We start from the raw sequence: 27,467 nt of genomic DNA on the forward strand, positions 1-27,467 counted from the left end.
GCCCATCTGGCTGGGGAAACTCTGGGCAGCTTGTAGTTCATATAAAAACATACAGTAGTAAAACCTCAAACATGAAAAAACATTTGTACTTTCTGAAGCAATGTGCAAAATGAAACAGTCATCCTTTGAAATGCACACTTCTCCAAATTTTGAGATGCAGTTCTCCAGCCAAATGCATATACAAATACTAGGGTAATGCACACACACACACACACAGAGAGAGAGAGAGAGAGAGAGAGAGAGAGAGAGAGAGAGAATAATGTACCAAAATGCATTTTATTCAGGAAGATTTCTTTGCAAAAATGTGTAAATTAGGTAAAATTGTATACGGCATGTATATTGGGAGAAATTTGCACTAAAATGCTGGTGAATTTTCATGAGAACTTTTTTTTTTAAGCAAACTGATGTGGAAATGTGGAGAACTGAACTTAAGACTGGAAATTTGAGAAACTGATAGAAACCAAATGTGACATATTTTCCCATCCCCATCCTACAAATGATTGTTGTACTGCCAAGCCCTTCTCGCCTACTATATGGCTCAAGCAGTGGCAGCCTTGGGGCCAGGATAGCAGATGTACAAGGTGGGTGAGGGCTCTTTCCCTTTTTTTAAACTTTTAAACCAAGGAGCTTGTTTTGTGCTGCTTGCGCACACCCACCATGCCTCTTCTTTCTGCCTACATTTCCCAGAACAGCTTCAGAGCAACATAATACAAGATGATGTCCTGCAAGAGGGATGCAGCCAACCACACTCCCCAGAGTGGCTCCAGTATGACATATTGTGTTGTGCTGCTCTGAAGCCCTTAGCTGAAGGTCTGGATTTATTCCCTAAACCTGATCCACATAAATTTTGCCTTTTTCAAATTCTTAATTCTACAATGCTCCACAAACCCCTCACCTCATAGCGATGTTCCACAGTCTGATTTCCGTCTTCCTGACCAGCAGAAAAATTGACATACTTGGTTGACACATCAACACTGGAAGAAAAGAGGTGGGGGTCTGAGAAAAATCACTATGTAATAAAGCGATCAGTCTGGGTTTGACCTATGCATTCCAATGGCTTTTTGGTAGATCAAAGCATAGCATTGCTATGGCAATTTAGATGGGGTCAATATTTTCTAGCAGCCAATGCCATTCATTTTAGCATGTCCTCCTGAAATGAGTATATTCTGATTGAACCAAGAAAAGTGAGTAAGTGATTGATATCAGCTATGCTGATATCACCTTGAAGGTGACTCGGAAACTACAACTAATCCAGAATGCGGCAGCTAGACTGGTGACTGGCAGCCGGGATCATATAACACCAGTCCTAAAGGATTTTCATTGTCTCCCAGTGCATTTCAGAGCACAATTCAAAGTGTTGGTGCTGACCTTTAAAGCCCTAAATGGTCTCAGCCCAGTATACCTGAAGGAGCATCTCCACCCCCATCATTCAGCCTGGACACTGAGGTCCTCCTCCAAGAGACTTCTGCTGGTTCCCTCACTGTGAGAAGCGAAATTACAGGGAACCAGGCAGAGGGCCTTCTCAGTAATGGTGTCCTCCTGTGGAACACCCTCCCTTCAGATGTCAAGGAGATGAAGAACTACAGCCCTGTATTGGGAAGTTTTTAATGTTTGATGTTTTATTATGTTTCAATATATGCTGTAAGCTGATCAGAGTGGCTGGGGAAACCCAGCCATTTGGGTGGGGTATAAATAATAAAAATATTTAAATTATTATTATGATGCACATCTAGCTGAAAGGAAGCCCTGTTAAATTCAGTGGGACTTGCAAGTAGACATGCTTAGTATTACACTGCAAGGCAATAGCCAACAAACAGCATGCTGCAGGGCAATAGCCAGCAAACAGAAATTGGCCAGTTATTTGCAAAATGGGGATTATCCAATAAATCAGAAGTGGCAAATTCCAAAAGATTCAAATTCATTAAACTAGAAATTGATTTCTAAATACGGTATATGTGGAAATATCACCAGATGGATCCTAATTACTTTGTTAGGGATTAATACAAAAGGATTGCAAGAAGACCACTATTTTATCCTCCACCAAAGTATCTAAACCAGTATAGAAAATGTGCAGCTTCTTGGGGAGAGAGATGGAGTAGGCGTGTATGAGGTCAGTGTTGCTATCAGACTGAGTAATAGTAGTAATAGTAGTGGTGGTGGTAATAGTAATAGGTTCACTATCTCTGCTTTATAGGCTTATGAGGTCTGCTGAAGTTGAAATCTTTTGAAAGCCAATCAAGCCCTGGAAAACCAGCAAATGCTGTTTCATCTAGGTCTTTCAACCCCTGAAACAAAAAGGGGGTGGGTTCCAATTAGTGGCTGAAATTATAGAGCCGCCATGAAACACAGACCCATGATAATTAGGAAAAGATATATGGCTGGAATTTCTTGTTTGTGCAGAAGGATCATTATTCTAGGGCACTAGCCCTAAGAAAAACAGTGGTTGTGCAAACAAGCCTTCTGACAGTCGATAGTGAGTTGAGAAGGGCAGCTGGGTGGTGGGCTGGGATGCTCCCAGAATACTTGCAGTCACGTACGCATTAACAAAGACATATACTGCATATTTGACAAGCAGCTTCGCTTGGTGAATCATGTCCGGAGTGACAGGGCCATTGTTGTCACTAGAAAAGAGAGAGAGAGGCAGAGTGAAGACTGGAACAATTATCACGTATGCCACTGCCCCATCATACACTGCTACATGCACTGTGGTTCTACAACATTAGGGCTTGGCGAATCTGTTCATTTTGCTTTCATTTTATCTCTTTTTCATTCTGAAGTTCAGCTCTCCACATCAGTCTGTGTTTTTTTAGAGAGTCCCCATGAAAATTCACCAGTATCTGGGTCCAAAATTCTTTTATTCACATTTATATATGTAATTCTGAATGATAGACACATTTTATTTTGCCTAATATTGTATTTTGCCTAATATTTATATTTTTCCTAATCTAATACATTTTTGTATGCTATTTTCACTAGCCTATTTGTATACACACTTTAGTTTAGCATATGCATTTTTGTCAGCATTCCATGACTGGAGAACTGCATTCCAAAATTCAGAAAAGTACAGATTTTAAAGGGTGCCTGTGGTTTTGGTTTCCATACTGTTTGGGGAATATGGTGGTGAATCAGGTAGATTTGCTTGCAAATGTGAAGTGGGTCAAATTTCTCCCCCATCCCACTGCCTGTTAGAATGTATTAGGGATACTCATGACCTGATTTGCATTTCCTAGACTAATATGCAAATTGGGATGCAGTTATCCTCTAGTTTTCATGCTTCTCAGAATGTTGCAATGTAATTCTTAGCTCAAAAGTGTGGCATATAAAAATGCATTTCTAAATGCATACAGTATGCGCATCTGGGGAAAAAATGCAAGTTGCTGTGTGGTTGTTATTTTTTATCACATGGAAATGAAAAAGAATCAGATGTCAAAGAAATAAACAACTATATGACATTCAGAAGACATCTGAAGGCAGCCATGTTTTTAATGACTGATGTTTGAATGCATTTTTAACCTTCTGTTGGAAGATGCCCAGAGTGGCTGAGGAAACCCAGCCAGATGGGTGGGATAAAAATAATAAATTATTTATGAATGAACACTCTCTGAGTCCCATCATTATACATTTAAGGCTGCAAATCTTATGTGACTGTAAGTTTCATTTACCGTAACTCAATGGGACTTACTTCTGATTAGAATTTATTGGGATTGCATTACAAACCAGTTTGAATGTGGCCTAGCCATCATGACAACTGAAGTGAAACTGATTCAAGCTGGTCAAATAGGAACATCTCCCAAGCCAGGCACATCAAACCTTACCTGCCAGCTGTGGCATTGATCTGTATCTCTCTCCCTAGATCTGCATTCTGGGAGACGGAAAAGGTGGCAATGAAAATAGCCTGCAACAGATGATGACACAATAAATGAGTCAGAGGACAGCCAGGTGTTATTTGGGGAGAGAGGAGGAGTCTACTCTGTTAGAGTAGAGATCCTAACCAGATGACCACAGTTCCCTGGTCCACTTGCTTACAGAAGGACTTTACCTCAGCCCCAGCCCGAAAGATGGGGTGGTTGATGTTACAGGTGGTGTTCCTCATGGGGTCATCCTCTGCCGAAGGGGTAGAAGCACATTTAATAGCCACATTTCTCCTGTTGGACTGCAGTGGGAGGGATCAGATTGGGGAATTGGTTAAGATAGTGAGCAACAAACTTTTAGGCCAGCCCCGACCCCCTGCTGCCAAACTGCCACCTTTTGCCTCTTATACCTTCAATAGCGAGAGCCTGCGGTAGGACAGTGCGGAAGGGTAGAAGAAGGTTATAGTGGTGCCATAGGAATCCTCCCCATCATTCCGAATGAAGACTGTAGCATTGAGCTCAGGGGTCAGGCCCACCACCAGCGTGTCCAGGCTGAAGGAAAAAAAGAAGAGGGTCTCTTCTAAGCTTAAGAAAGTAAGAAGACCCTGCTAAATCAGGCCAAGGGCTCATCCAGACCAGAATCCAATTTTCACAGTGGCAAACCAGATGCCTATAGGAAGTCCACAAGCAGGACCTGAGTGCAATAGTGACTCTTCCCACCTGTGATTCTCTGCAACTGGTATTGAGAAGCATATGACCTTTGACAGTGGAAGCAGATCATAGCCTTCCGGGGTAGTAGCTGCTAATAGCCTTATCCTAAGACAATATTTCTTAGGGCTCAATCCTGCCTGGAAGCCATTCCCTCCATTGTGGAGACCCTGACCCGGCCCACGAAAGCTCAGGGGGGTGGGGAGGGAACACTCTCTACATGCCCATCCTCCTTTGTTACTACATTATTGTTACTACATTTATTATTATGTGTTTCAGAGATGAGCCTCGGAAATCAAAGTGTATTCTGCATCTTGGCTCTAATTAAGCCATGAAGAGAGGAAATTATGGGGGGAGGCTAAGAGATGAGACCTAGCATTCTACCCTGCAATGCTCTAACACTGAAGTCACGAGCACCTGAAATGCACCAGGTTCAGTGATTCTGGGCACCAGGTTCAGTGAGTCTGGGCAGCAGAGTAGGGTGACATGAAGAAGAAAAACATACATTACCCTGAGAAATTGAAGGAGGTTTTTAGCTGGTCTTTACAGACTCCATCTGCACCACAATTCTTTTGAAAATGTAGCTGTGAAGAGAAGAAGGGTGGGGTACAGACATGGGCATAGTCAAGGGAGGGTGAAGGGCAGCTGCCCCCTAGGTCAAATAAAGCAATAGAAATGCTTAACTTAACTGACCAATCACATTGGTTCTGTCCCCTTAACAAAAGTCCTGTCCCCCCAACAAAAATCCTGGCTATGCCCATGGGTACAAACATTGTCAGAGTTTGAGGATGGGTGAAGCTAGTAACATTTGGTTGTCTAGAGCTGAAATGTGAAAATGTTTTCACATTTCTCACTTTCCTAACCTTCTGGAAGCTGCCTGCCAGCTGTGGGCAGGGCCAAAACCAAAATGGGATGGGCCACCCCACACACTCTCATACAACAACCTCATGTACTGTCTCTCTTCCCTGTGGTTTCCACTCCTACTGTTCAGGTGGCTGAGAAAAGGGAAGACTGAAGAGGAATTCCCCACCACCAATTAACATATAGAATGGGGGAGCAGATGGGTGGTGGAAGACAGCAACAGGAGCTGCTACCTCAAGGTGCATGGGACTTCTTAAAGCAACAATGTCTGAAGCAGAAAAGGGGCAATGGAAACCTTTGGGAATCTCCACTTGAAGGCGCTCTAGGTGACAACCCTGTCAAGGTAGGTTAGGCTGAGAGAGAGACCAGCCAAAGGTCGCAATGAGTTTCATGACTGAGTGGAAATCTGAACCTAAGTCTTCCTAGGTGTACAAGTCTTCCCTGCACCCTAGTGACAGCCAGCTACATTTAATAACAGACTATGAAACTTAGGGTTCATCCAAACTTCCACCTAGAAGTTTTTCAAGCAATTTCCCCCTTGCCCTGCTCTGATTGAATTTGCTCTGAATGAATGCTAAAGAGCAGTTTTCTCTAGGGAAAAGCAGTGGGAGAAGAGCAAGTACATTTAGTCAGCTGAACTGCTGAAATTTTTTTAGCTAGAATGTGCAACCAATGGCCCTTCTTTATTGGAGGTTCTTCTTGCTGCTAAAGGAGAGTTTCAGGGAAGACACTTACAGTGTGAAACCTTGAAAAATGGGAAGTGGTAAGAAAGGAAAATGATCAAAGACCATTTCCCTATATAAATTAAGCCCTTCATCTCTGCCACTTCCATTTACAGACTGATCAACCAGACAGGAAACAGAGAGTGTGTGGACTCACCGGTGCTGTAAATATAGGGGAGCTATCTTTGCTTAGGATGGCTTGCAGGTTGTCAGCACCAGGAATGGGATCTCCAATGAGAGTATAATTCAACCGGAGGTTTATGGGTGTGAAGCTGTCTTCTACGCAGGTCTTGCATAATGGAGGGGGAGAAGAAATAAAAATAAGTGAGGATCTGCTTTATTTTGTGATTAGAGATGGGAAAGAAATTTGATCCAGGTTTCATTTGAAGCTGAATCTACCAAATTTGCACTTTCCAAAACCACATGCAAACAGAAATACAGCTATCCCTTGAAATTTGCACTTATCCAAATTTTGCTATGCAGTTTGCCAACTAACCAATGTTTACAAAAATGCATATGTTAGGGGAAGTGTACATCACATTGGTGAAAATAGCACACAAAATGTATTACATCAGGGAAAACTTTTTGTAAAATTGCGTATGTTAGTCAGAACTGCATATAAAAATGTGTTTATTAAGAAAAAATGCATTTAATAAGGATTAATTTTCATAACTTTTTTTAAAAAACAGAAATTGCTGCAAAGTGAATTTAAGTGAATTTAAGATTGGAAAAATGAGAAACTGAGATTGACAGATCCTTCTATCCCTAGTGGTGACAACACTTGTTTCATGGACCCAAATGCCAACATTTGTCTTTGCTTTTAAACATCCACTGGATCTCTGAACTCACCGGCAACTTTATGCGATACTCCTCACAGTGTCTCCTCAGTCCCGTTTTTATCTCCTTGGTGATGGTGGAAGAGTCTGGGTTTCCGTTAAAAATGGCCCGAACCCTCAATCGACCAGGATCCAAGTTCAACTTGTACTGAATGGTGTTCAAAATGCTGCTGCCTGAGGGAGAGGAATTGAAAAGACAACACAGAGAATAGGATTCTGAGGGATACAGTGAGCTGTGCAGATTCTCTGCAAAGGCCCTTTAGCACAAAATCCTTGTGAACGTCTGATGCTCGCAGCTAAAGCTATGCATCCAGTATTGAGGAATGAAATGCCTACCAAGTTAAGAGGAAGCTCACAATACTAGGTCTTATAACTGGGGGCCATCTCCTTGCTAACACCCTCCCTTCTGGGCTCTCTAGAAGCACTGGACTCAATGAAGGACTCACATCAGAATCTGGCAGTAGCTTTCAGACAAGGCATTAGAGTTGTGCTCCAGGGTGAAACATTCAGTGCATGTGGGTGTGGAGTAAGCCTCTGGGACTTCACTGTTACCTCACACAAAGCAGAAGTTCACCCGGAGTGTGTCCAATTGTACCAGTATTCCTTTTCAGATGTACATTGCATGGGAAAGTCAGTAGCAGTAAGCAAGCTATCTTGATGGGAAGCTGTCCATCATTAGTAATTGCAACATGGAAGAACTTCTGATAAGTTTCTCAGGGACCCAGAGGATTCTAGGAACACAGTTTGAAAAGCCACAGGAATATGGTAATGGTGGGTAATCAAACTGTGTGGCAAGCCAGCTTCTCTGTGGCCCCACTTCTTGTACTGAGGGGTCCTCCTGTCCTCAGCATGTTATGTGCACTGTCAGCTAGCACCCAAGCCCAGCTTACTCCCTCAAAGTGCTTTGGGCTTACCTTGTGTAAACCGAGGATCCATCATAACAGTGAGGCAGACAGTTGCCTTACTGACTTCCTTGTTCAGAACATCCTGGTCCTGGCATTCAAAGGCAGCGATGGGGATCTCATTCGGGGTGAAGGTGATAGTGGGTACTACTCGTACCACAGGCCGAGCCCTGTTGCAGACAGAATGGGGTAGGGATTTGAGTTGGAGGGAGACAAAGGTTCATTACGTAGCCCACTGGGGAGCACAGAGCTAGTGCCATCCGGACATTCCAACCATGGGTTAAATTTGCAAAGTGTTTAAAAGAAGTGCATTCCAAACAATTGTCACATGTCCAGTCTGCACATCATCTTGTGCTGTGTGGGACATTTCTGTTGCTGGGATATTGCATGTTCTCAGCATTCAAATGACAGGGGAAATGCCATCACCGTCCTGGCTTACTGAGCAGGACTAAGCTGTACAAGAGTTGTGGTTTTGGATGAGGTCTTCAAAGCTGTCCCTACTTGAAGCAACAGCTCGCTTAGACTGTGGATGCCAACTCTGCCATAAAGGGAAGCAGAATGGAAGACACAACTCTGAGATTCTCCTACATAGGCTTCTTTGTTATCAGTGTGAGCTATGTTCCATGATAATTAATTAGGGGAGGAGTTCTATTTGCATCTCCCACCTCAGCCACCAAAATACATGGGATCAGTCCAGAGAGCTCTTGGCATTCCTGCTTGTGACTGACACTACTACTTGCTCAACCATTTAAAAGGGTTATTTTAATTGATTAGAATTCCTTTTTAAAAATATTAATGAGAGACTGATTACTCTCTAATGTACTACAAAGGAAGTGTGCATGCAGACTTTTTTTAAAAAAAGTTGGCTCCAAGAGTCCCGAAGCTCCTTACCTCAGCAGCAGCACTCTTCCTTGAGCCCCCACTGCTACGTCTGGGAGTCCATCTCCAGTCAGATCTCTCCCGGCACCAATAGCCTGGCCAAAGTAATGGAGCCTATTGGGAAGCAGAGAGCCTTGGATGCGCTAGGAGCAGGAGAAAGAAGGAGAGGTTGGTGCCTGAGGTCTCCTTAGAGGAGGACCCTCCAGCAGATCTTCATACCACCAGTGACCCTGAAGAGCCTTTGGATCTAGATGACTTTGTCCCAAGACTGGGGGCCACCCATCCCAGATGTTTTGTTCCTGGCTGGCTCTTGGACTACCCCCACCACCCCAATCTACCCCAGAGGCACAGGAGCTAAAGTGACATTGAGCCAGGCAGGAACTTCAGGGTTGTTGGAAGTGCCCAGTTAGCTGCACATGAGGCTACTCAGGAGGAGGGGAACATGCATGGAAGTACCTGCCTGGATCATTAGACAGGAAGGGGTGGAGCCTCAAGCTCCTATATAAACTTCCAGTCTGAGCTCCTTCATTGATAAAGTAACTTCTTCAAGCTTCAGCCTTCTTGGACTACCAGACAGTGAAATGACAGTTGCTTGTGCTTCCTCCTATGGAGTAGAGGGGCTGAGGGCTCACCTGGCTATATGCTGGGTTGATGGATCTTCTGCTCCCATGGAATATGTACACAGCTCCTCTGTTCTCATCCTCCATTGGAGCCCCAATGGCCACATCCGTCCATCGGTCCCCAGTTATTTCGCCTATTTCTGCTATGCTGGCTCCAAAGCGGCCCAAGGGCTGTTTGGCTGCCCCCCGCAATTTCTGGCTGCAGAAAAACCCATCCTCCTGGCAAATGATGAAAGGGGACACTTGAGGGGTTGAAACCAAAATAGTTCTGATGAAGTTGTTCTTTCTATTTTCAATCTCCTGCACTATTTGTTCCATGGCACCCCCTTGTGCCAGAAAGGGGACAGACTCAAAGGAATCAAACTAGTAAGACAGTGAATGCCCTGTAATTTATAGAAATTATGGAAGCAGTCCCATCTGACTTTCATTCTGCACTTCCCATTTTTCCATTTGGCAAGACACTTTGGAGCCCTTGATGAGAAAAAGACCAGCTCACATTGGGCTCTGACCATCCCCATTGGTGGGCGCCAATTACTTTTCCCATCTCTTCGTTTCTAGAAGTAAAGCAGCTATCTATCTGGTTCTTTGGTGGATGTCCCAGTTCTCCTCTCCCCTGCTATCAGGGCTGGGAAAATCCATGAATGTCATTGAAAAACATGACATTCAAACACTATCTCCCTGCTTCCTCCACCCAGCAACTTGGAAGAGCTGTAACTTGTTCTGTGTGACATCACAACATTCCATGTGTCCTTCCCTGACCTCACTCTACATCATTAGCTGCCAGCTGTCAGCAGCCAGGAGTAGAGAAATACAGAACAATGTGATGCCCAATAAAGGGGTCTGTTCCACTGTTTACCGTAATTCGCACTGCTCAGCCTTCCTTCAAACCTCTTGTGCTTTCGCAAAAGAAACCAAAGCACAAAACGTGCTCTAGGAAAGGAAAATACTTTTGATGTCCCACTGCTACAAAAAGAGCTGTGCTCAAACAGGGATGATAGAAAATTCTGATGAAAAGAAAAATGGGAGAAGAAATTGCTGATGTTCGTGTATTCATCCCATTTCTGGAATGGAAACAAATCTAGTGAATACAATCAGTATTCACTGTTGTTGTTGCTTTCAGTCCACAAACGATATGTCACTATGTTCCCATCTCCCCCACCCGCACCTATGCATTACATTTCTTTTGCAATGAAATGCATAGGCTGGAATAACTTCATGGTTATGTAACTTATGCTGTTTATGTGTTTAATTACATATGTACACTCTGAAAGTTATGGAATTTTGCCACATTGGACAGTGAGACAAATAGCATAGTTTTGGGTGGGAGCTAAACTGCAGCGGAACAGAACAGTGCTGCATTCAATAAATACAGGGTGGAGTGGGAAAGGATGCCTTCTTACATCCCTGCCCTCAAATAACTGCTCTTGGTAGTTGCCTTGTGCCACCAAGTACAAAGGGCAGGCCTGCATTCCCCTTCACCTACCTGCCTCTCGCAGATGTAGACCACTCCTCCTGCTATGCCGTCATAGTACATGGGAGCACCAATAAGAACCAGATCTGTGTTTTTGTCTCTATCAAGGTCCACGGAGCAAAGCGTAGCACCAAAGTAGGAGCCAATCTGGGGGGACTAAAAATCACCATTGTTAAACTTTTTCCATTTCTTGATCTCCCTGACCCCAGGCATTTACACATCCTTCTCTTCTTCTTTTCCCCATCCAATGGACTCTCCCATCCATTCATTCATTACCTGGGGCTAAAAGAGAGGGAGATTTATACTGTAGGCAAACATGGTGCAGCAGCACATTTGAAACGTTTTGAGACAGATGTAGCTGTCATGGCTTCCCACAAAGAACAGTGGAGACTAAAGTTTTATAATGATGCTAAAGGTTTCATATGCTAACAGTGCCCAGAATTCACTAGGTGAGAGTAATGACAGTTAAAATGGTTTGAAATGGCAACCAGTTCATTGTTTGCAACTACAACACTTCCAGGATTGAACACCTTGCCCAAGTCTCTAGATACTTCAAAAGTTACTTTTGTTTTTGTGGTACTTATAAATCAGGAACAGGGAACCTTCTTCTGCCTGAGGGCCACATTTCTTTCTGAGAAACTTTCTGGGGGCCACCTGCCAGTAATAGGTGGGACCAGAGGCAAAAGTGGGTGGAAAAATAAATGTGACTGCTACCTTTGTACAGTAGACTAGTTTCTTCACACCCTCTCTAGCCTCCATCAAGGAAAGCAAGAAGCCTTATCATAGCTCAATGGCACATTCAAGTCAGGCACAAATATTATGGATTTATGACTTCCCCTAAATTCATGGGACCAAAGGGTGCTAGAATTTAATCAATGCTTGGGGTGTTAAGCTGGGTGCCAGACATGGGATTTAGCAAGAGTTAAAATTTAAAACCAGTCAGCTTCCCAAGTTCAGGAAATTGTCTGGGAGAAGAGCCACTAAGGAGAGCAAAAGGAAAGTGATGGGCCATTTAAAAAATGTCAAGGAAAGGAGATTCTGTGCCAGACAGCTCTTGTGGTTGAATCCAAAGCTGCAGCTATGGGAGAAGCAAGAGCCTCATGGGGCTTTGATGCTGTGAGTCCCCTCATCGTAGGCTCAGGTTGTATACAGTGGTACCTCTGGTTGTGGACGGGATCCATTCTGAAGCTCCGGTCAGATCCCAAGGTTTTCACAACCGGAGGTGCCTATTCTGCACATGTGCGTGGCTCGGTAGAGCGCTTCTGCACATGCGCGCATGGCTAAACCCAGAAAAATACTTCCGGGTTTGCTGCATGAATATCCCGAAGGATACGTAACCAGAGGTGCTAATAAGTAGAGGTTCCACTGTATGTGTAAATAAACCTTATATCATAAAGGCACCAAAGTCTCCACTGTGCCTCATTGCTGAAAGGAAACATGAACTCTGGGTTAGCGTGCCTGGAACTTCTTGGAATCTCACACCACTCAGAGATTGGGGATGGCATGCAACATTACTTAAGCAGGGGCCAAAGCAGATGAAGTGAGGGGTGAGGCTAATGAGAGTGTATGGCCCGGGGAGAGTCTTGAGGGCCAGATAGTGAGGCCTGGAGGTACACATGTGGATCTCTGCCTGGGGTTCCATAAAATATAAAGACTGAGGCTCTGTTCTGTTATTCAAATGTACAGTGAGAATTAAAAACAGTTTGTCAGAATTAAGGGAAGTCATTTCAATGGGAGATCCTGCTTTGTGAGCTGCATGGTCAACTTTAATTGCCACAGGCAAAGGAAACATGCTCAGATATGCACTGACACAACCCACAGTTCATCTCAAAGCCTACTTACCTCCTTTGGAGACAACTCTGATGTCTTCTGCCACTGCAAATTTTGTCGGCTGAACAAAAAGACTTTGCCAGCATGTTGGTAGCGAGGGGCTCCTACCACAAAGCTGATCTGGCCGTTCACTTGAACCATCTGCATCACATAACCTTGTAGGGACACAAAGGCAAGTGAGACAGGTACAAGGAGAAAACATAGCTGCATCTGGCAATGACAGAATCTCCTCTATAGTTCTATATTTATTTATTTAATTAATTTCTATACTGCTTTATATTTTTAAGAAATATCTCAAAGCAGTTTACAGCACATTAAAACATCAATAAAACATGATTTGATTGCGGCGAAGGAAGGTGATCCATGCTCTTTACTTGACCCCCACTCTTGACATCGCTAATGGCCACTGTTTCTCTTCCTCAGCTCTGCCAGGCAAGGTGCTAAGTACCACAGACATCTTTCCCCACTGATCAGGGACCGTTGCTCCATGGGCAAAGGCGACCCGAACAAGCCCCGGGGCAAGATGTCCTTGTACGTTTATTTCGTGCAAACATGCCGCGAGGAGCATAAGAAGAAGCACCTGGACACTTCAATCAACTTTTTTGACTGCTCCAATAAATGCTCCAAGAGATGGCAGACAATGTCAGCAAAAGAAAAAGACAAGTTTGAAGACATGGCAAAGGGTGATAAACTTTGTTATGACAGGGAGATGAAAAATTATATTCCTTCTAAAGGGGAGAAGAAGAAGAAAAAAGGACACCATTGCCCCCCAAAGACCACCACCTGCTTTCTTCCTCTTTTGTTCTGAGCATCACCCAAAGATAAAGTGACCACCCAGGTATGTCTATTGGCAAAGAAACTAGGAGAAATGTGGTTGGGGCAAACAGCAAAAGACAAACAGCCCTTTGAGCAGAAGGCAGCAAAACTAAAGGAGAAGTGTGAGAAGGATGTGCCAAGGGGAAGGGTGATGCAGGAAAGAAAGGTCCAGGTAGGCCAGCAGGCTCCAAGAAGAAAGTAGAACCTGAAGAGGAGGAGGAGGAAGAAGAAGAAGATGAAGAAGAGAAGGAAGGTGAGGAGGAGGAAGATGAAGAGTGAAGTTATAAAGCTGCTGTAAAGATTTTGTGCTCAAAAAGTCAATGATTTTGCTAAGAATGTGAAGTCGAGTGCAGCTCATTGTTAGCTTCAGTATAAAAACTGTACAGAATTGTGTATAGGTAATGTAGGTAGGGAGACCTGTATTCTAATGTAAGTAGTAGCTAAATGCCACTACAGTTAGATTTTTAAAAGCTGATATTGTCAAAAGTTCAGGGATATTTAATGGTCCTTTGGATTCAGTGACAGCTTGGTTTTGAGCAATTTTTTAAAAAATTGTAGTAAAATTGGTAGTCAACCTTGTCTTGCATACTATTGCATTGTATTACATTTTTAACAATTTTGTAATAAAATGATGAACATTATTCTTGTTACTATACTGTAGTGTTAATTTGCTTAAACAGCTGGAGAGTCTAATGTATGCCTGTAGTAATGTCATGAAGGGTAAGATAACCTTAAAGCAGCCTTCTCTAAATTGGTATGCTCAAAATATTTTGAGCTGCAACTCATTTTCCTTGAGAGTTTACTGGATTTAATGACATTTGTCCAGAACATTAATAAGGCATGAGGTTGGAGAAGGCTGACTTAAAGGAGAAGCTATATTAGACTTAATTCATGTTGCGACTTTTGAGACTGGAATAATTACAAGCAACTTTCTCCTAATTTTCACATAAAGCAGAAGTGGGCAACCTGTGGCCCTTCAGATGTTAGACAACAATTCCCTTCCCTGACTATGCTGATGATAGTTATTCAGGAATAAGTGGAGGGCCAGAGGTTCCCCACTCCCAATTGTACAGCATTGCAAATGTTCCTCTTTATAACTAGGACTGTGTATCACATGCCTCTTAAAGTGGTACCCTAAAGTGGGGCTTGTAGTATGAAAAGTCTTGTGTAAGTTCAGACCTAAAAAGTATGTAGGAGAAAATTAAAATGTCAAGGGAGCCCAATTCTATAAACAGGGATAGCTAATCTGTGGTCCTCCAGATGATGTTGGATTCCAACCCCTATCAGCCCCAGCCAGCATTGCTAATGGTCAGGGATGATTTGAACTATAGTCCAGGTGGCGCTGTGGGTTAAACCACAGAGCCTAGGACTTGCCGATCAGAAGGTTGGCGGTTCAAATACCTGCGACGGGGTGAGCTCCCATTGCTCAGTCCCAGCTCCTGCCAACCTAGCAGTACGAAAGCACATCAAAGTGCAAGTAGATAAATAGGTACCGCTCCAGCGGAAGGTAAACGGCGTTTCCGTGCGCTGCTCTGGTTCACCAGAAGCAGCTTAGTCATGCTGGCCACATGACCCGGAAGCTGTACGCCGGCTCCCTCGGCCAATAAAGCGAGATGAGCGCTGCAACCCCAGTCGGTCACGACTGGACCTAATGGTCAGGGGTCCCTTTACCTTTACCTTTTACCAGTAATATCTGGAGGGTCACAGATTAGTCACCTCTATTATAAAGGGGTGACTTCTCTGAACTTCCTACCAGATACCATACTAGACAAATACATCCAGCACTTCATGCAGAGTCTTAGAGCACAAAAAAGAAATAATATTTGTTTTTGACACTTACCAAGATAAGCATCTTTCATATCCTTAGTGGAGCTGGACACATCAATAAAGGCTGGTTTATCAGGGTCCCCATATAGGAAGAGTCCTCCAGACCAGTCATTGGCTCCTACTGCCCCCAAAATGGGTCCAACCTAATTCATCACAAGAAGTGGAAGAGATAATAATACCAAATCAGCAAAGAAGAGATGGTGTTAACCAGCAGGAGAGGATAATCCTAAAATGTAGACTGCATGAGCACTCTTATTATTATACTAGAGTATTATGTTTTTTTTAAAAAATGTTTACTTTTTGAGGAGCCAGTTCTACAGTCACAATTGCATTGACCTTGCTTGGTCAAATCAGGTCTCCAAGAATCATCCCAACACTGGATTGGCCAGACCAATTCATGTCCCAATCAGGTCAGGCTTCCAAGAGGACTTAACTCCACAAACTTACCTAGCTCTTCAAAAGTTGGAACCGTATATATTCCATTTTGTGTTAGCAGGAGTTCATTCTGTCAGTGATTTGCCATATCTTCATAACCAAGTGGGCATTTGAATCTGGAGTCCTGTACAACCTAAATCTAAATTTCAGTGTATCAGGCTGGTCCTTTACGTGGCCAAATTTAGCTTGTTTTGGAGGATTGGGATGAGAAAGCTGAGATTTATCAACCTACAAAAAAGGAAGAATAGGTAGGGGATTGAAGTGACTCACCGGGGTTAGCAAGGCACTGAATCCCTCTTGGGACATCTCATACTGGAAGGAGCTTTGGGATGTACCTCCTTGGGAATGTGTACCTGTAGACGAAAGATGGGAAGAAAGAGATGCAGGGTGGTAGAACTTGAGAGCTAAGGGGTAATATCTAGCTAACTGAGGATGGAGTCTTGTAGACAGAGGTGAAACCTCATCCTATTGGTGTGGCAGAGGGTAGCCTCTGGTTGATCAGAACAAGACCCTAAATGGAGAGGGAAGGTGCAGAGAGAATGTTAAACCCTCTCAAACCAAGCAGGAAAATGTCTGCTCCCTCACATAGATATTCTACTACACAGGTGAGAAACTAACCAGTAGGCCAAATCCTAATCCTCTCATAGACCTGCAAGCCTAGTTTACACATACCAGTCACTTTATGCCGGGTGACAACATCACCTTCAAAGTCCATTTGCTTTTAAACAAACTGCTTGGAAATTGACATCAAAGTGAAAGCAGTCATGCTTTTACCTGCCTCCCACCTGACATCAGGGTTTGAGGTAGTTGGGTGTGGTTTATGGGGAAACAGCATTGTTTTGGGTCAAGTTAGGACCCTGCTGGGCCTAATTTTCTCCTAATGTTATCCCTTAGAGTTTCCTAATAGACAATTCTCAAAAGCTGGCCAAAAATATCTGGATTTTTCAATATCAATAGAATTATATATTACTCCAAATTATGGCAATGGCAGGACATGTAAATCAATAGATAGGTACTGCATAAATAAGATCAGATTTTTTTTATTTTTTCCTTTTTATTATTAAGGATTTTCTTGTTTTACAGAAGTGTAATGCCTCGTTGTTGTTGTCGTCCCCCCCCCCCCCCCGTGTAACATTTTTACAAATCCATTTCATTTGTTGAGGCATTAGGGGGAGAAGAAAAAAAAGAAAAAAGAAAGGGGGGTGGAGAGAGGGAAGATGGATGGGGGTGGGGTCAGGTGGCGGTGTTTCTATTATGTTTAATGTATGTAGAGTTTGGTGTCAGTGTTGCTTGTGTTGTTTACTTGTGTTCCTTTGGTGGTGAGAGAGGTTGGGCTTGGCCTAGGGTGTGATTGTTTGCTTGTGATTGGCTGTGGTGATCTTTGTTTTAGTGTGTGAGTGAGGTGGGTGGGTGTTTTGGATCAGGTTAGCCATATTGATTTGTATGCTGTTGGTGGATTATTGTCATTGTAAATAAGATCAGATTAGATTCAAGCAGAAAGATTTATGTCTCCTCTTCTCCTCATACACCTTGATTCCTGATTGCCAGCCTTGTGTCTTTCAAATGTTTTGGTCTACAATTCCCACCAGTCTGCACCAAAACATCTGAAAGGCACCATGTTGGTGAAGGCTGGAGTAGACAATGGAATGATATTATGTGACATGGTATTCAAGAGAGGTCCCTAGATAGCCAGCTTTATGTAGTGGTTAGTGTTAGACTAGGACCTAAAGGCCAAGGTTCAAATCTCCACTCAGCCATGAAGCTGAGTGGAGATTGGGTTAGTCACAGCCTTTTGCTACCTCACAGGGTTGTTGTGAGGGTTAATTGAGGAGGAACTTTGAGTTCTTTGGAGAAAAGGGTGGGATATAAAAGGTAGTTGAAGTGCTGGCATCCAGAGCCTGTAACAGTATGCTAATCTGAACTGTTTCCATGCTTTATTCCTGCAGATCATGGCATCAGTGCAGTTGGCATAGCTTAACGTAAAAAGAAACCTCCATTAGGAGCTATTTTAACTCTGTTACTAGTTCTTCTCTTGAACGTGACCTGGAAGCTACAAGTAAATATCCTCACCTCCTAATATTTAATATAAAGATCAGCACACTAATCTTGTGTTACCAACCATGTTTAATTATTACCTCTTGTAAGAAAGAACTAGACATATACCTCATAACAAGCCTATTTGTCGTCATGTGAATGTGAGCTGTCTCCATTTCATTTAGGCAGGGTAATGGCCAATAAAATATGGACTAGATTCATGTCCAGATTTGGACTGAGTTAGAATCTCCCAACCACAAGTCAAAAGCTTAGCATTATCTCTAGATCCCTAGAACCACCTGCTGCATTTGGTACCTTCAATGGCAAAAATTTTATCCTCAAGCTTGTTCTGGATGTCCTTGAGAGCATTAAAGTTGTTCACAGAGAAAACATGGTCCGAGGGCGGGTAAGAGGCAATTGTGTTGAGCTCTTGCCTTGGCTTGCCTTGAGAAAAAGCTGCTCCAACCTTTAACAGCATGCCAGAGAGGAGGGGGAGGGGGCAAAGTAGAGAATGAAATGTACTGAATGCCACCAAACTTTGTAACTGCCTTTCTTAGAATACAAATCTGGCATATAGTAATACATATCTCAGCTTTGAACTGTGTCTATTTCTTCCATGGTTCTTTTCTACTGTCGATTGCAATCTGAGCTAAGAAGAACTCTCAACTTCCACTCTCAAATATATGGCTGGCCCCTATGGAGAGGGAGGTCTCTCTCTTGCCCTTATCCTTCTGCGACTCCTTCCTCCACCTCTGTTTTACTCCAGCCTCTTGTTGGAGTATTTATTTATTTATTTATTTATTTATTTATTTATTTCTATACCGCTTTTTATTTTTATTATGGTGTCATCACAGCCAGGGATAGCCAATCCCATTTCACCATTGGGGGCAAAAGAGGAATCCATAGAAACGTAGAGTTGGAAGGGACCACAAGGATCATCTAGTCCAAACCCTGCAATACAGGGATCTTTTGCCCAATGTAGGGCTTGAACCCATGAGATTAAGCGTCTCATGCTCTACCAACTGAGCTATCCCAGTTGCCACCTTCTATCTTTCCACTAGCCCCATGCTTCTGCTGCCACCACACCCTGGCTCTCTCTGAACTCAGTGGGAGCTGGAGCGCTCCTCAAAGTATTGCCACTCTGCTTCTGCCATTGGGGAGGGGGAACCAAACGTGGTGTGCAGGAACACCCCAGCTCTTGCCAAACTTGTCAGGAGCCAGGGCACTCCTCATAGCATTGCTGCTCACTTGACTTCTCCACTTAGGGCAGGGAAGACAAGCAGCAACGCCACATGCTGGAACACCTCTCTCTTGTTGGTGCTTCTTGCATTTCTGCCACCTGAGGTGGGCATTTCACCTTCCCTCATGGGCAGGCAGGCTCTGATCACAGGCATTTAGAAGAAGTACCTTTTTGGAATTTTTGAGAGAGAGAGAATAGATTTCTCTCTATTTGCTCTGTCCATACTGTTTCAATTCATTGCCACCTGACCAGAAGAAAATAGAGCAGTCTGCTTTTAGCAGCAGCTTGATTTGCCAAAATGAAGAGGTGAAGCTTTTTTCAGAATTAAAATAGTCCATCTTGCTAATAACTGTACAGCATGCTGGCATAACAGGTACAGGAGGCAGGGAGGGGGAGTTGGTTTTACTTATTCCAATCTTCTAACCTGACTTCCTTGTAATGTCTTGTGGATTTGCTTCTTAGTTTTCTTACCCCAATGGCAAAACGGATGATGCCAGCATTGTCAGCCTCTGGTATCACGTCACTATACTCCAGCTTGTCTTCAAATTTCTCTCCATCTGTTATCACAATGAGAATCTTAGAGGCACCACTGCGGGATCCTTTTGCTGGGACAAAGAGCTCACGCCTGGTGGTGGGGAAGGAGTATGAAGGTGAAACAATAAACAAAACTCTTTCTCAGATACTTCATTGAGTTCTAAAAACATGACGTACAAATCAAAGCTGAGTAAGCAAAAAAGTGAAATGTAAATAAGCAGCAAACCAAGTAGCAAACAAAATAAGTGCTTAAAACTTAATGATTTTAAGTGTGTGTGTGGTGTGTGTGTGTGTGTGGAATCAACACCAATCAGGTCTAAAAAAAGATCAGAGAATAACACAGGAAAAAACTCTGGAATACCAGTGTTTCAGAAATTACATGATGCGGATCCTTTTTAAAAAGTGACTGAATGAAAGATGAAGTAAGGGACTGGACTGAAGAGCAATGGTGGAGCCCCCCCCCCGCCCCCAAACCTTCCCAAGAAGAGGAGGACAGTATAGATTTACAATGGTAGTTTGCAGAAGGTCATGACCTTGAGACATGACAGCGCTGGGAAGTAATGGAAGGGGAGGAGGGGGAAGCAGCAGATCCAGAACAGCTGGCTGACACGTTATCATTAGAAAGCATTTCCAACCTCACTTCTCCTAGAACCAGGAGGGCTGTGAAAGTGGAAGAGCAGAAAGCAAACAGACAAAGGGCCTCATGCAGCCACTGTAGAAGGGGCGACACTGCAAATGATGTAGAGTAAAAGGAGGGAGATTACTCAGAGCTACGCTATTGATTAATTAGGGAGTACATTCCTTTCTCTCTCTGTGTAAATCCTGAATAAATTATGTCATATGCACTCTTCTTGTTACCTGTTTGGGGTTTTTTTGTTTTTTGCCACCAGTGGGGGAGGGAAAGGATTCCCTGAACCCTGACAGATGATAATTCCAAACTAAATGGAAGCACACAGTATCTCTTGCAGAAACAGATGAACACAAAGGAGATACTTACACCACTTTCTGTATAAATGTAGCTGTGTGAGTAGCCCCGTACAGTTGTCTAACTGGTATAAGAAGTGTATTGGGATTTCGAGTGTTCTTGAACTGAAGAAAGTCGAAGTGTTCTTGATATTTGTCTGAATACTGAGCCAAGGCAAACTAAAATGGGAGTGAAAGATGTTAGATACAGCAGCTGAGTGGAAACTGAGGAAAGGATTTGGATACATGGTTGAGGGAAATAATGTACATGAAGTGTATGCATTTGGCTCTGTTTTGAGGAATGATCAGAGAGCTACAACCAAAGCTGTATAAACTCTCATCTGATACAGTATCCAAGTTGATGCAGTATCCAAATTTTGTGGGAAAGAAAATCTGAAGCCTGCAACCTATATAAGTTCTGCACATTAAGCAAAGTTGCCTCCATTTGCAATATTAAATTCAGTTTCTAGTAAACCTGGGAAGGGTTTAAAAAGTTATTGAAGGCACAATAAATCAGCTCAGTCAGTGGGCCACTAGAAACCCTAACAAGACTATGGACATGTTACTACTTACTCTACATCCAGTGCACTCACACTGCAAGTTTTCTAAGCCACATTCACAATATATTAGCCACAATCCATGGTGATCCTGAAGTTTCCTGTCAAATACAGCAGTTTGATGCATGTCTTCCCTCAAACTAGCTTCAATTTGACTAGAAAACTGGGTGCGGAGTAAGCAGTAGTGTGAATATTTGGGACACCCTTCACAGATGTGCAGAGGAGCGCATACACACAGATGACAGCTTTGTGAATATGAGTTCTCTCTCTCTCTCTCTCTCTCTCTCTCTCTCTCTCTCTCTGTGTGTGTGTGTGTGTGTGTGTGGAAGGGGTGGAGAAATAAGAAAGGCCATGTGTGTTGGGTGAAGACATACTTGCCCTTTCTCCGATATGAGCAAAACTGTGCAAATGTGGTTTGAAATGCAGTAGGGGAAAATGACTTTGCTACATTTTCAGCCTAAGACTCTGTTTGACTTCTCAGGTTTCAACAGGACTTTCCCACATATTTTTAAGTGCAGTCATAATGGATAGAAACCAGCTTTAAATAAATAGAAGAGAGAAAGGAAAACAGAACTCTAAAATTCCCAGGATATGTTACTATGTATGTGCTTCTTTGGCATAATTGCTGAATCATGGAATACAGCCTGGTGATGGATCTCTGGAATGAGAATTTGCCCAACTCACAGTGGACCTTTGAACTGACATACACTGATACGGCATGATATTCTGTGTTAATGATATGCATTCAAGTGATGGGCAGAGCTAGATGAAACCTTATCCAATAATAATGAGTAGTTCTGTCCTATTATTGCTCAGTTTTGGAGGGGAGTTGTGAGTTGAGAATTAAACTAGTTTTTAAAATACATCATTCATAGTGTCCACTCTGACATAATTAGCATTTTTTGAATGTTGCCATGATGGACTGTGTGATATTGGCAGGATAGAAATTGGAATGTGAGACTGACCAGATGGATGGACAATATTTTAAAGTGAGCTATAGGGAGCCCCTGCTGATGAAGTGTCTCAGTTCCAGCTGACAAAGCACTAAGGCAAGTTAAGCAGGCATATGAGTCCAGAAACACATTTGTTCTGTTGAGGCCAAGGTAGCAGACCTGGAAAAGCTAAAAGAGGCATGAAACCTTCAGTAGCTGTGCCCCACTCCCTTAATGATAGTTCCCCTGCAGTCAGAGAATATGAGGGTCTTGGGGAAAGGAGAGTGTCATTTTGTGGAAGAGGGAAACATTCCCTTAGAAGGGACCCATTCCTTGTGGGACAAATAGCTATCCTCTCATCCTAAGATATTTCTCTGGGGGTGGAAGGATCCCGTAGTGGGTGATTAAATTATTAGAAAGTGTGTGATGGGCATAACACCACAAGGTGAATTGCCTGCCTGGCACAAAAGAGAGATGTTGTCCTTTACCTAGATAGCCTGGTAGATAGGGAGGAATCAGTGGTCATGGTGCATATTGGCACTAATGACATAGGGGAAATGTAGTTGTGAGTGAAAGGGCAGTTAAATGGCAAATGCAATTCAATGTAAACAAGTGTACAGTGATGCCTGTTTGGGCAAAAACATCTTAATTTCACATACACACTCATGGGGTCTGAACTGGCACTGACTGACCAGGAATGATACTTTGGGGTTGTAGTAGATAGCTCAATGAAAATGTTGACTCCATGTGAAGAAGATGTGAAAAAGGCAAAATCCATGCCAGAAACTGAAAAGAAAACTACCCCACATCCCAATGTTACCTGGGTGTCAGTATTTTCAAAACGCTTTATGACCTCCGATATAAATGTCTTCATTTGTGGAAACTCGTGGCGCTTGATGCTTCCTGAACCATCTATCAGAAACACTATGTCAGAGAGCTGTTTTGGACATTCTAGGAGAGGAAACACCAGTTAAATGGCGGAGAGGTGAGATTGAGGCATGTAAAAGAGGGGCACAAAATCAAGAAACTCACATAACACTTGTGTCATCATGCTATACAATCACAATTTTTTTTGGAGGTGGGGGTACCTCTGGCTACTAGTGGTTGTAGTGGGAAGGCCTGCTGATATTTCCAAGCTAGTTAACCTGTTCAGCTGACCCAATCTTTTTTTTAAAAGGTCATATTTAATGCTAGTTCTACTCGGAGTGGACCCATTGAAGTTAATGGACATGACTAACTTAAGTTCATTAAGTTCATTGAGTTCCCGATTTATTTGAATACCATCCAAAGTCTGACCAAAGTGTTGCCACCTTTTTTACCAAAGAGGTGGTCCTGTGTGGTGATAAGCAGTAATTTAACAGACAAATATTCCCCGTCACTGCACTCACATGCTTGAAAAAGCATATCTAGCTGAGTTTTGACATGTTAAAAGTAGAAAACCACTGCCAGAAAACCTGTGATCAACATTCACCAATGCACATAACTACTACAACTGATACCATATATCCTGTTCCCAATCTCTGTTTCCTCCCCCAACCTCTAGACATTCAGGCCAGTGAGTTGTTTAATCACTAGTCCTTCTCTTGCCATTCCATCAGTGGTATCTAACTTTGATATTTGCTCATTCCTTCCTTGCTTCTTAATCTCACCTGGTTGGTTCTTAGGAAAGTGCTGTATCTCCCTCAAATTTTCATCCAGGTGAAAGCAATAGCCCTTGAGGTATATGTTTTTCCCACAGGTCTGATGGACTGTGGGACCACACACCTGTAGAACCAAGAGAGTCGTCAGTAATGGTGAGGAGATGGTAAGGATAAGTTAGTTAGTTAGTTAGCTAGCTAGCTAGTTTATAGAGATGGAGTTCAAACCTGTGCAGATACCATACTACTAGACTTGAAAATCTTGTACAGTTATGCTCAGATGTGTGGAGACTAAGCTGGCAACTGGTTAACTCAGCTGGGATAAATAAGGCATTCTAGACATGCTCAAAGGTAAGCCCTTCTTAAATGAAACCCTGGCATTAGATGAGGTTCTGAGGGGGGAGCTGAACCCAAGCCCTGGCATAGTGAGACAGAAAGGCACGATGGTAAAGTGTCAGTTGTTGGGGAGGAGGTTGTGCCATGGGGCAGACAAGGCAGACCTTTGAAAGAAAATTCCAAACCCAATTATCTTGATGTAGTGATCTGTTGAGCATGTTCCTCACAGCAGCATTTCACTGTCACTATAGTCAAAGGTTTTTCACCCTGCTGCTACCTTCCTTTCCACGGGTCATTGGGTTGCTATGACTACAGTAGGTCTAAAGTGATATTGGTTGGGTTTTTTGCAACTTCCTAAGGAAATTAAGGAATTATTTAGGGAACTTAAGGTTGGATGTAGGGTTGTGAAATAACTGAGAGGGTTCCTTCGCTCACTTAAAAAATATAAGAAGAGCCTTTCTGGATCAGGCCAATGGCCCATGTAGTCAAGCATTTTGTTCTCACATTGACCAACTAGATGCCTGTGGGAAGCCTGAAAGAAGCACCTGAATGAAACAGCAATTCTCCCCACTTGTGATATCCAGCAACTGGTATTCACATTATGAGTCCATGATATATCTACAAGTAGGGTGGTACAGAATTAAGAAGCAGTGTTTCAGAAAGAAAGAGAAAGAGAAAGAGAAAAGAGAAAAGAGAAAGAGAGAGAGAGAGAGAGAGAGAAAGAAAGAAAGAAAGAAAGAATATTCTGAGGTAAATCTTGATAGCTTGTAGTGTTATGAAGTTGCAGGCCTTTTATTAGCAGCAGCTGCTTTTTGACATTATTATTATTATTATTATTATCATTATCATTATCATTATTATTGCTTAGTGGCATATCTGAGAGTTTAGTCAGTTAGGGAGTTGAAGGGAAGACAGACCAGAGAAAAGCTATGGGGAAAACTGAGGCCTGGAGGTGTTCACCCAGTGTGTTATCAATACTTTTCTAGGGAAGATCAGGGGAAGGGAGGTGATGACTGAGTTGGTCTTAAGAAGCTGCCCTGCATAAAAGTCTTATCAGAGGAAGGTGACACAAGTGGCTTTTTAAAAAGTTGGCTAAACTGTCCAAACAGCCCAGAGTACAACCAGAGGAGCTTTGGGGTACAGATTGTCCCCAGTGGCTGCACTGGGTTGTGGTGTTTGTCTGTGGTGTTTTTTGGAAATTGACCTGAGGTAAAAGAGTCTTCGGAAAATGTCAACAAACACCTTTAAGTCCCTAACGTGTCACTATTACTTTATGCATATAGTATCCCTTTAATAAACCAATAATATTTGTTAAAAGATCATCCTGTCTCTAGTGTTAGTGTCCATCTTGTGCCTAAGCTTACCATCCCAGTTACTAGGAGGCTATTAAAAGGAAAATTAAAGAAGCACAGATACTTAAACTTGTGTTTATACAGGTACTTCTGAGGGAACCTGTATTCCTGACATGGACTTTGCTGCTTACCAGCAACTGAGAGTCTTGGACAGAGACAGACATACCGAGAGACATGTTCACAGCATCAATGGGTCCTGAAAGGAGAAATGTGTACTAAGGTGATAAGGCTAACAGAATATTACCATTATCAATGCAAGAACACTTGTTTGTTATTAATAGAGCATTTATATTACACCATAGGCTGAAACTCTATGCAAATTTACTTGCATTGTTTTAGTTTTAAACAAATAAATGTTTGACTGACTATTTGGGAGTAAACCTCTTTGAGTACTGTAAATAAATATGCATAGGCTTGGCTTGTTTTCTCTTGGCAAACATATTTAAATAATCTTTATGCCACAGTGCAAAAGTGTTAAGTAGAAATATATTTCAGTCTCATGGAGAAGGCAGACAATTGTTGTCTATGAAACCTGCCAATAGCTTTTTCTTTAAAAAAAATGAATGCGCCTACAGATGTTATTTCATTAGCCAGCAATCCCTATGAAGTAGTTATAGCCAACTGTTAATCCCTGAGTTTCTAAATTTTTATTTTCTTTCTTTCTTCCCTTTGCTCTGGCTTCTCCTCTCACAAACTCTAACTAGCCTCACAGCTTCTAATCGCCCCTCCCCACTTCAAATTCTAACTGACACTTAACGGATTTTAACTGCCTTGGAATGCTCCTGTCAATCAAAAGTAGCTCCATATGCCAACGTTCTCACAGGACTAAGGGAGGCATGGGGAACCTCAAGCCCTGAGGCTGAATGCAGCCCTAGAAACCCCTCTATCTCAACTTTGGGACTGTTCCCAGCCCACACCCCTCATCTGTCCTGCTCAGGGCCTTGCCTGGGTGGTTTTGCCTGACCAGAATATGTTCTTGAACTTTCACAATCCCCCTTGCACATTGTAGACTATCATTAGTGCATCTCTAAAAGCATACCTCAGCATCTCTCTGACACAAAAATGGTGATGAAACAGGGGCACTGTTCTACTATGGGGAGGTACCACAAAACCTAAGTTCCTGGAGAACTGGGGATGTTGAAAAGTATGCATCTTAGGAATTCTGACTTCTCCTGACATTCTGACTTTTAACAGTGGTCAAATTAGACAATACAGTAATGCCCGAAAACATTTCCATTACTTTTTAAAAATTGCTTTTAAAAATAGCAGCTGTGCGGGACCTCAAACCAGATACAGACTGCAATGTAAAGGGAGGTTTTAACCTCCTCTTCAATGCTATTGCCTGAATGCAAAGATTTACTCCAAATTTTCTTCAGTCTGTTTCTTGCACCTGGTAGTGCCATTAGATATAAGTAGAGGCTGCAGATGCACCATACATTTTAAAGCACTTCCCACGAAGAATCCTGGCAGCTTTGTTATTCCACACAGACGCACAATTCCCAGCACATTTAACAAACTACAGTTCCAAGAATTCTTGGGGGGTGCTTTAAATATGTGGTATGTACATAGCCTTGGACTCTGGACTTGGTAGTCTTCTTGGAAAGACTCCAGAATCACTTCCAAATGTGGTAAGCTAAGGTTAACAGATTTTTCCCAATGAATCTGTGGACACTTTTCAACTTCAATGGATTTTGTATGGGGACTGATTTGTAAATCCGGGGACTGTCCCAAGGAAATGGGGATGTCTGGTAACCTTACGGTAAGCTAGCCTTGCAATGTTTCAGGGCCCTCATTCTCCATAGTGGGATTCTGCTCCATATTCCTCCCCTGATATCATCAATCATTCGCTCTTATATCAGGGACAAATAGCAGCTTCTGGGGTTTGGGGTGGGGGGGTGCAGCTGGAGATTTTTGTGGGGGGTGGAAGCACAGAAGGAAAGGATTGACCACCCATGCACCTTGATCTATATCGAGGTCAGGCATTCTCTGGCTGCTGTTTTATTAACAAAAATTGTGAAAGGTACTGAAATGTGATCACACACTGAATGCATTGTTTAAGTCTGGCCCCTTTGGATTCAACACAATTCTCAGAGCCAATTTCTGTTCTTGCTCAATGGGCAGTGC

General features: G+C 42.8%; 1 protein-coding gene and 1 pseudogene across 3 annotated transcripts in view; one reads left to right on the forward strand and one right to left on the reverse strand.

Moving 5' to 3' along the window:
* Positions 1 to 27,467, reverse strand: part of LOC310662762 (integrin alpha-X-like) — a 38,776-nt gene that overhangs the window by 4,486 nt on the left and 6,823 nt on the right. The window contains exons 1-22 of one of the 2 annotated variants that reach the window (XM_083409840.1): positions 25,917 to 26,330; positions 25,475 to 25,539; positions 23,668 to 23,782; positions 22,839 to 22,969; positions 20,564 to 20,709; positions 19,504 to 19,657; positions 18,108 to 18,258; positions 16,029 to 16,111; positions 15,337 to 15,466; positions 12,693 to 12,835; positions 10,863 to 11,006; positions 9,392 to 9,598; positions 8,772 to 8,902; positions 7,893 to 8,050; positions 6,992 to 7,152; positions 6,300 to 6,431; positions 5,070 to 5,143; positions 4,262 to 4,403; positions 4,040 to 4,153; positions 3,816 to 3,895; positions 2,538 to 2,621; positions 896 to 974 (exon numbers count right to left, since the gene is read on the reverse strand). In XM_083409840.1, coding sequence (XP_083265966.1) covers positions 896 to 974; positions 2,538 to 2,621; positions 3,816 to 3,895; positions 4,040 to 4,153; positions 4,262 to 4,403; positions 5,070 to 5,143; positions 6,300 to 6,431; positions 6,992 to 7,152; positions 7,893 to 8,050; positions 8,772 to 8,902; positions 9,392 to 9,598; positions 10,863 to 11,006; positions 12,693 to 12,835; positions 15,337 to 15,466; positions 16,029 to 16,111; positions 18,108 to 18,258; positions 19,504 to 19,657; positions 20,564 to 20,709; positions 22,839 to 22,969; positions 23,668 to 23,782; positions 25,475 to 25,519 — 2,604 coding nt within the window. In that variant the 5' untranslated portion in view covers positions 25,520 to 25,539; positions 25,917 to 26,330. Of the gene's footprint in view, positions 1 to 895; positions 975 to 2,537; positions 2,622 to 3,815; positions 3,896 to 4,039; positions 4,154 to 4,261; positions 4,404 to 5,069; positions 5,144 to 6,299; positions 6,432 to 6,991; positions 7,153 to 7,892; positions 8,051 to 8,771; positions 8,903 to 9,391; positions 9,599 to 10,862; positions 11,007 to 12,692; positions 12,836 to 15,336; positions 15,467 to 16,028; positions 16,112 to 18,107; positions 18,259 to 19,503; positions 19,658 to 20,563; positions 20,710 to 22,838; positions 22,970 to 23,667; positions 23,783 to 25,474; positions 25,540 to 25,916; positions 26,331 to 27,467 lie in introns of those variants that run through there. The other variant, XM_083409839.1, reaches the window with a different exon arrangement.
* Positions 262 to 14,137, forward strand: LOC310662810 (high mobility group protein B2-like; annotated as a pseudogene). Its single transcript, XR_014515507.1, has 3 exons — positions 262 to 581; positions 5,551 to 5,763; positions 13,104 to 14,137. The product of XR_014515507.1 is annotated as a high mobility group protein B2-like (transcript).

Source organism: Podarcis tiliguerta (assembly GCF_965153285.1).
Source record: "Podarcis tiliguerta genome assembly, chromosome: 13".
NCBI lineage: Eukaryota > Metazoa > Chordata > Lepidosauria > Squamata > Lacertidae > Podarcis > Podarcis tiliguerta.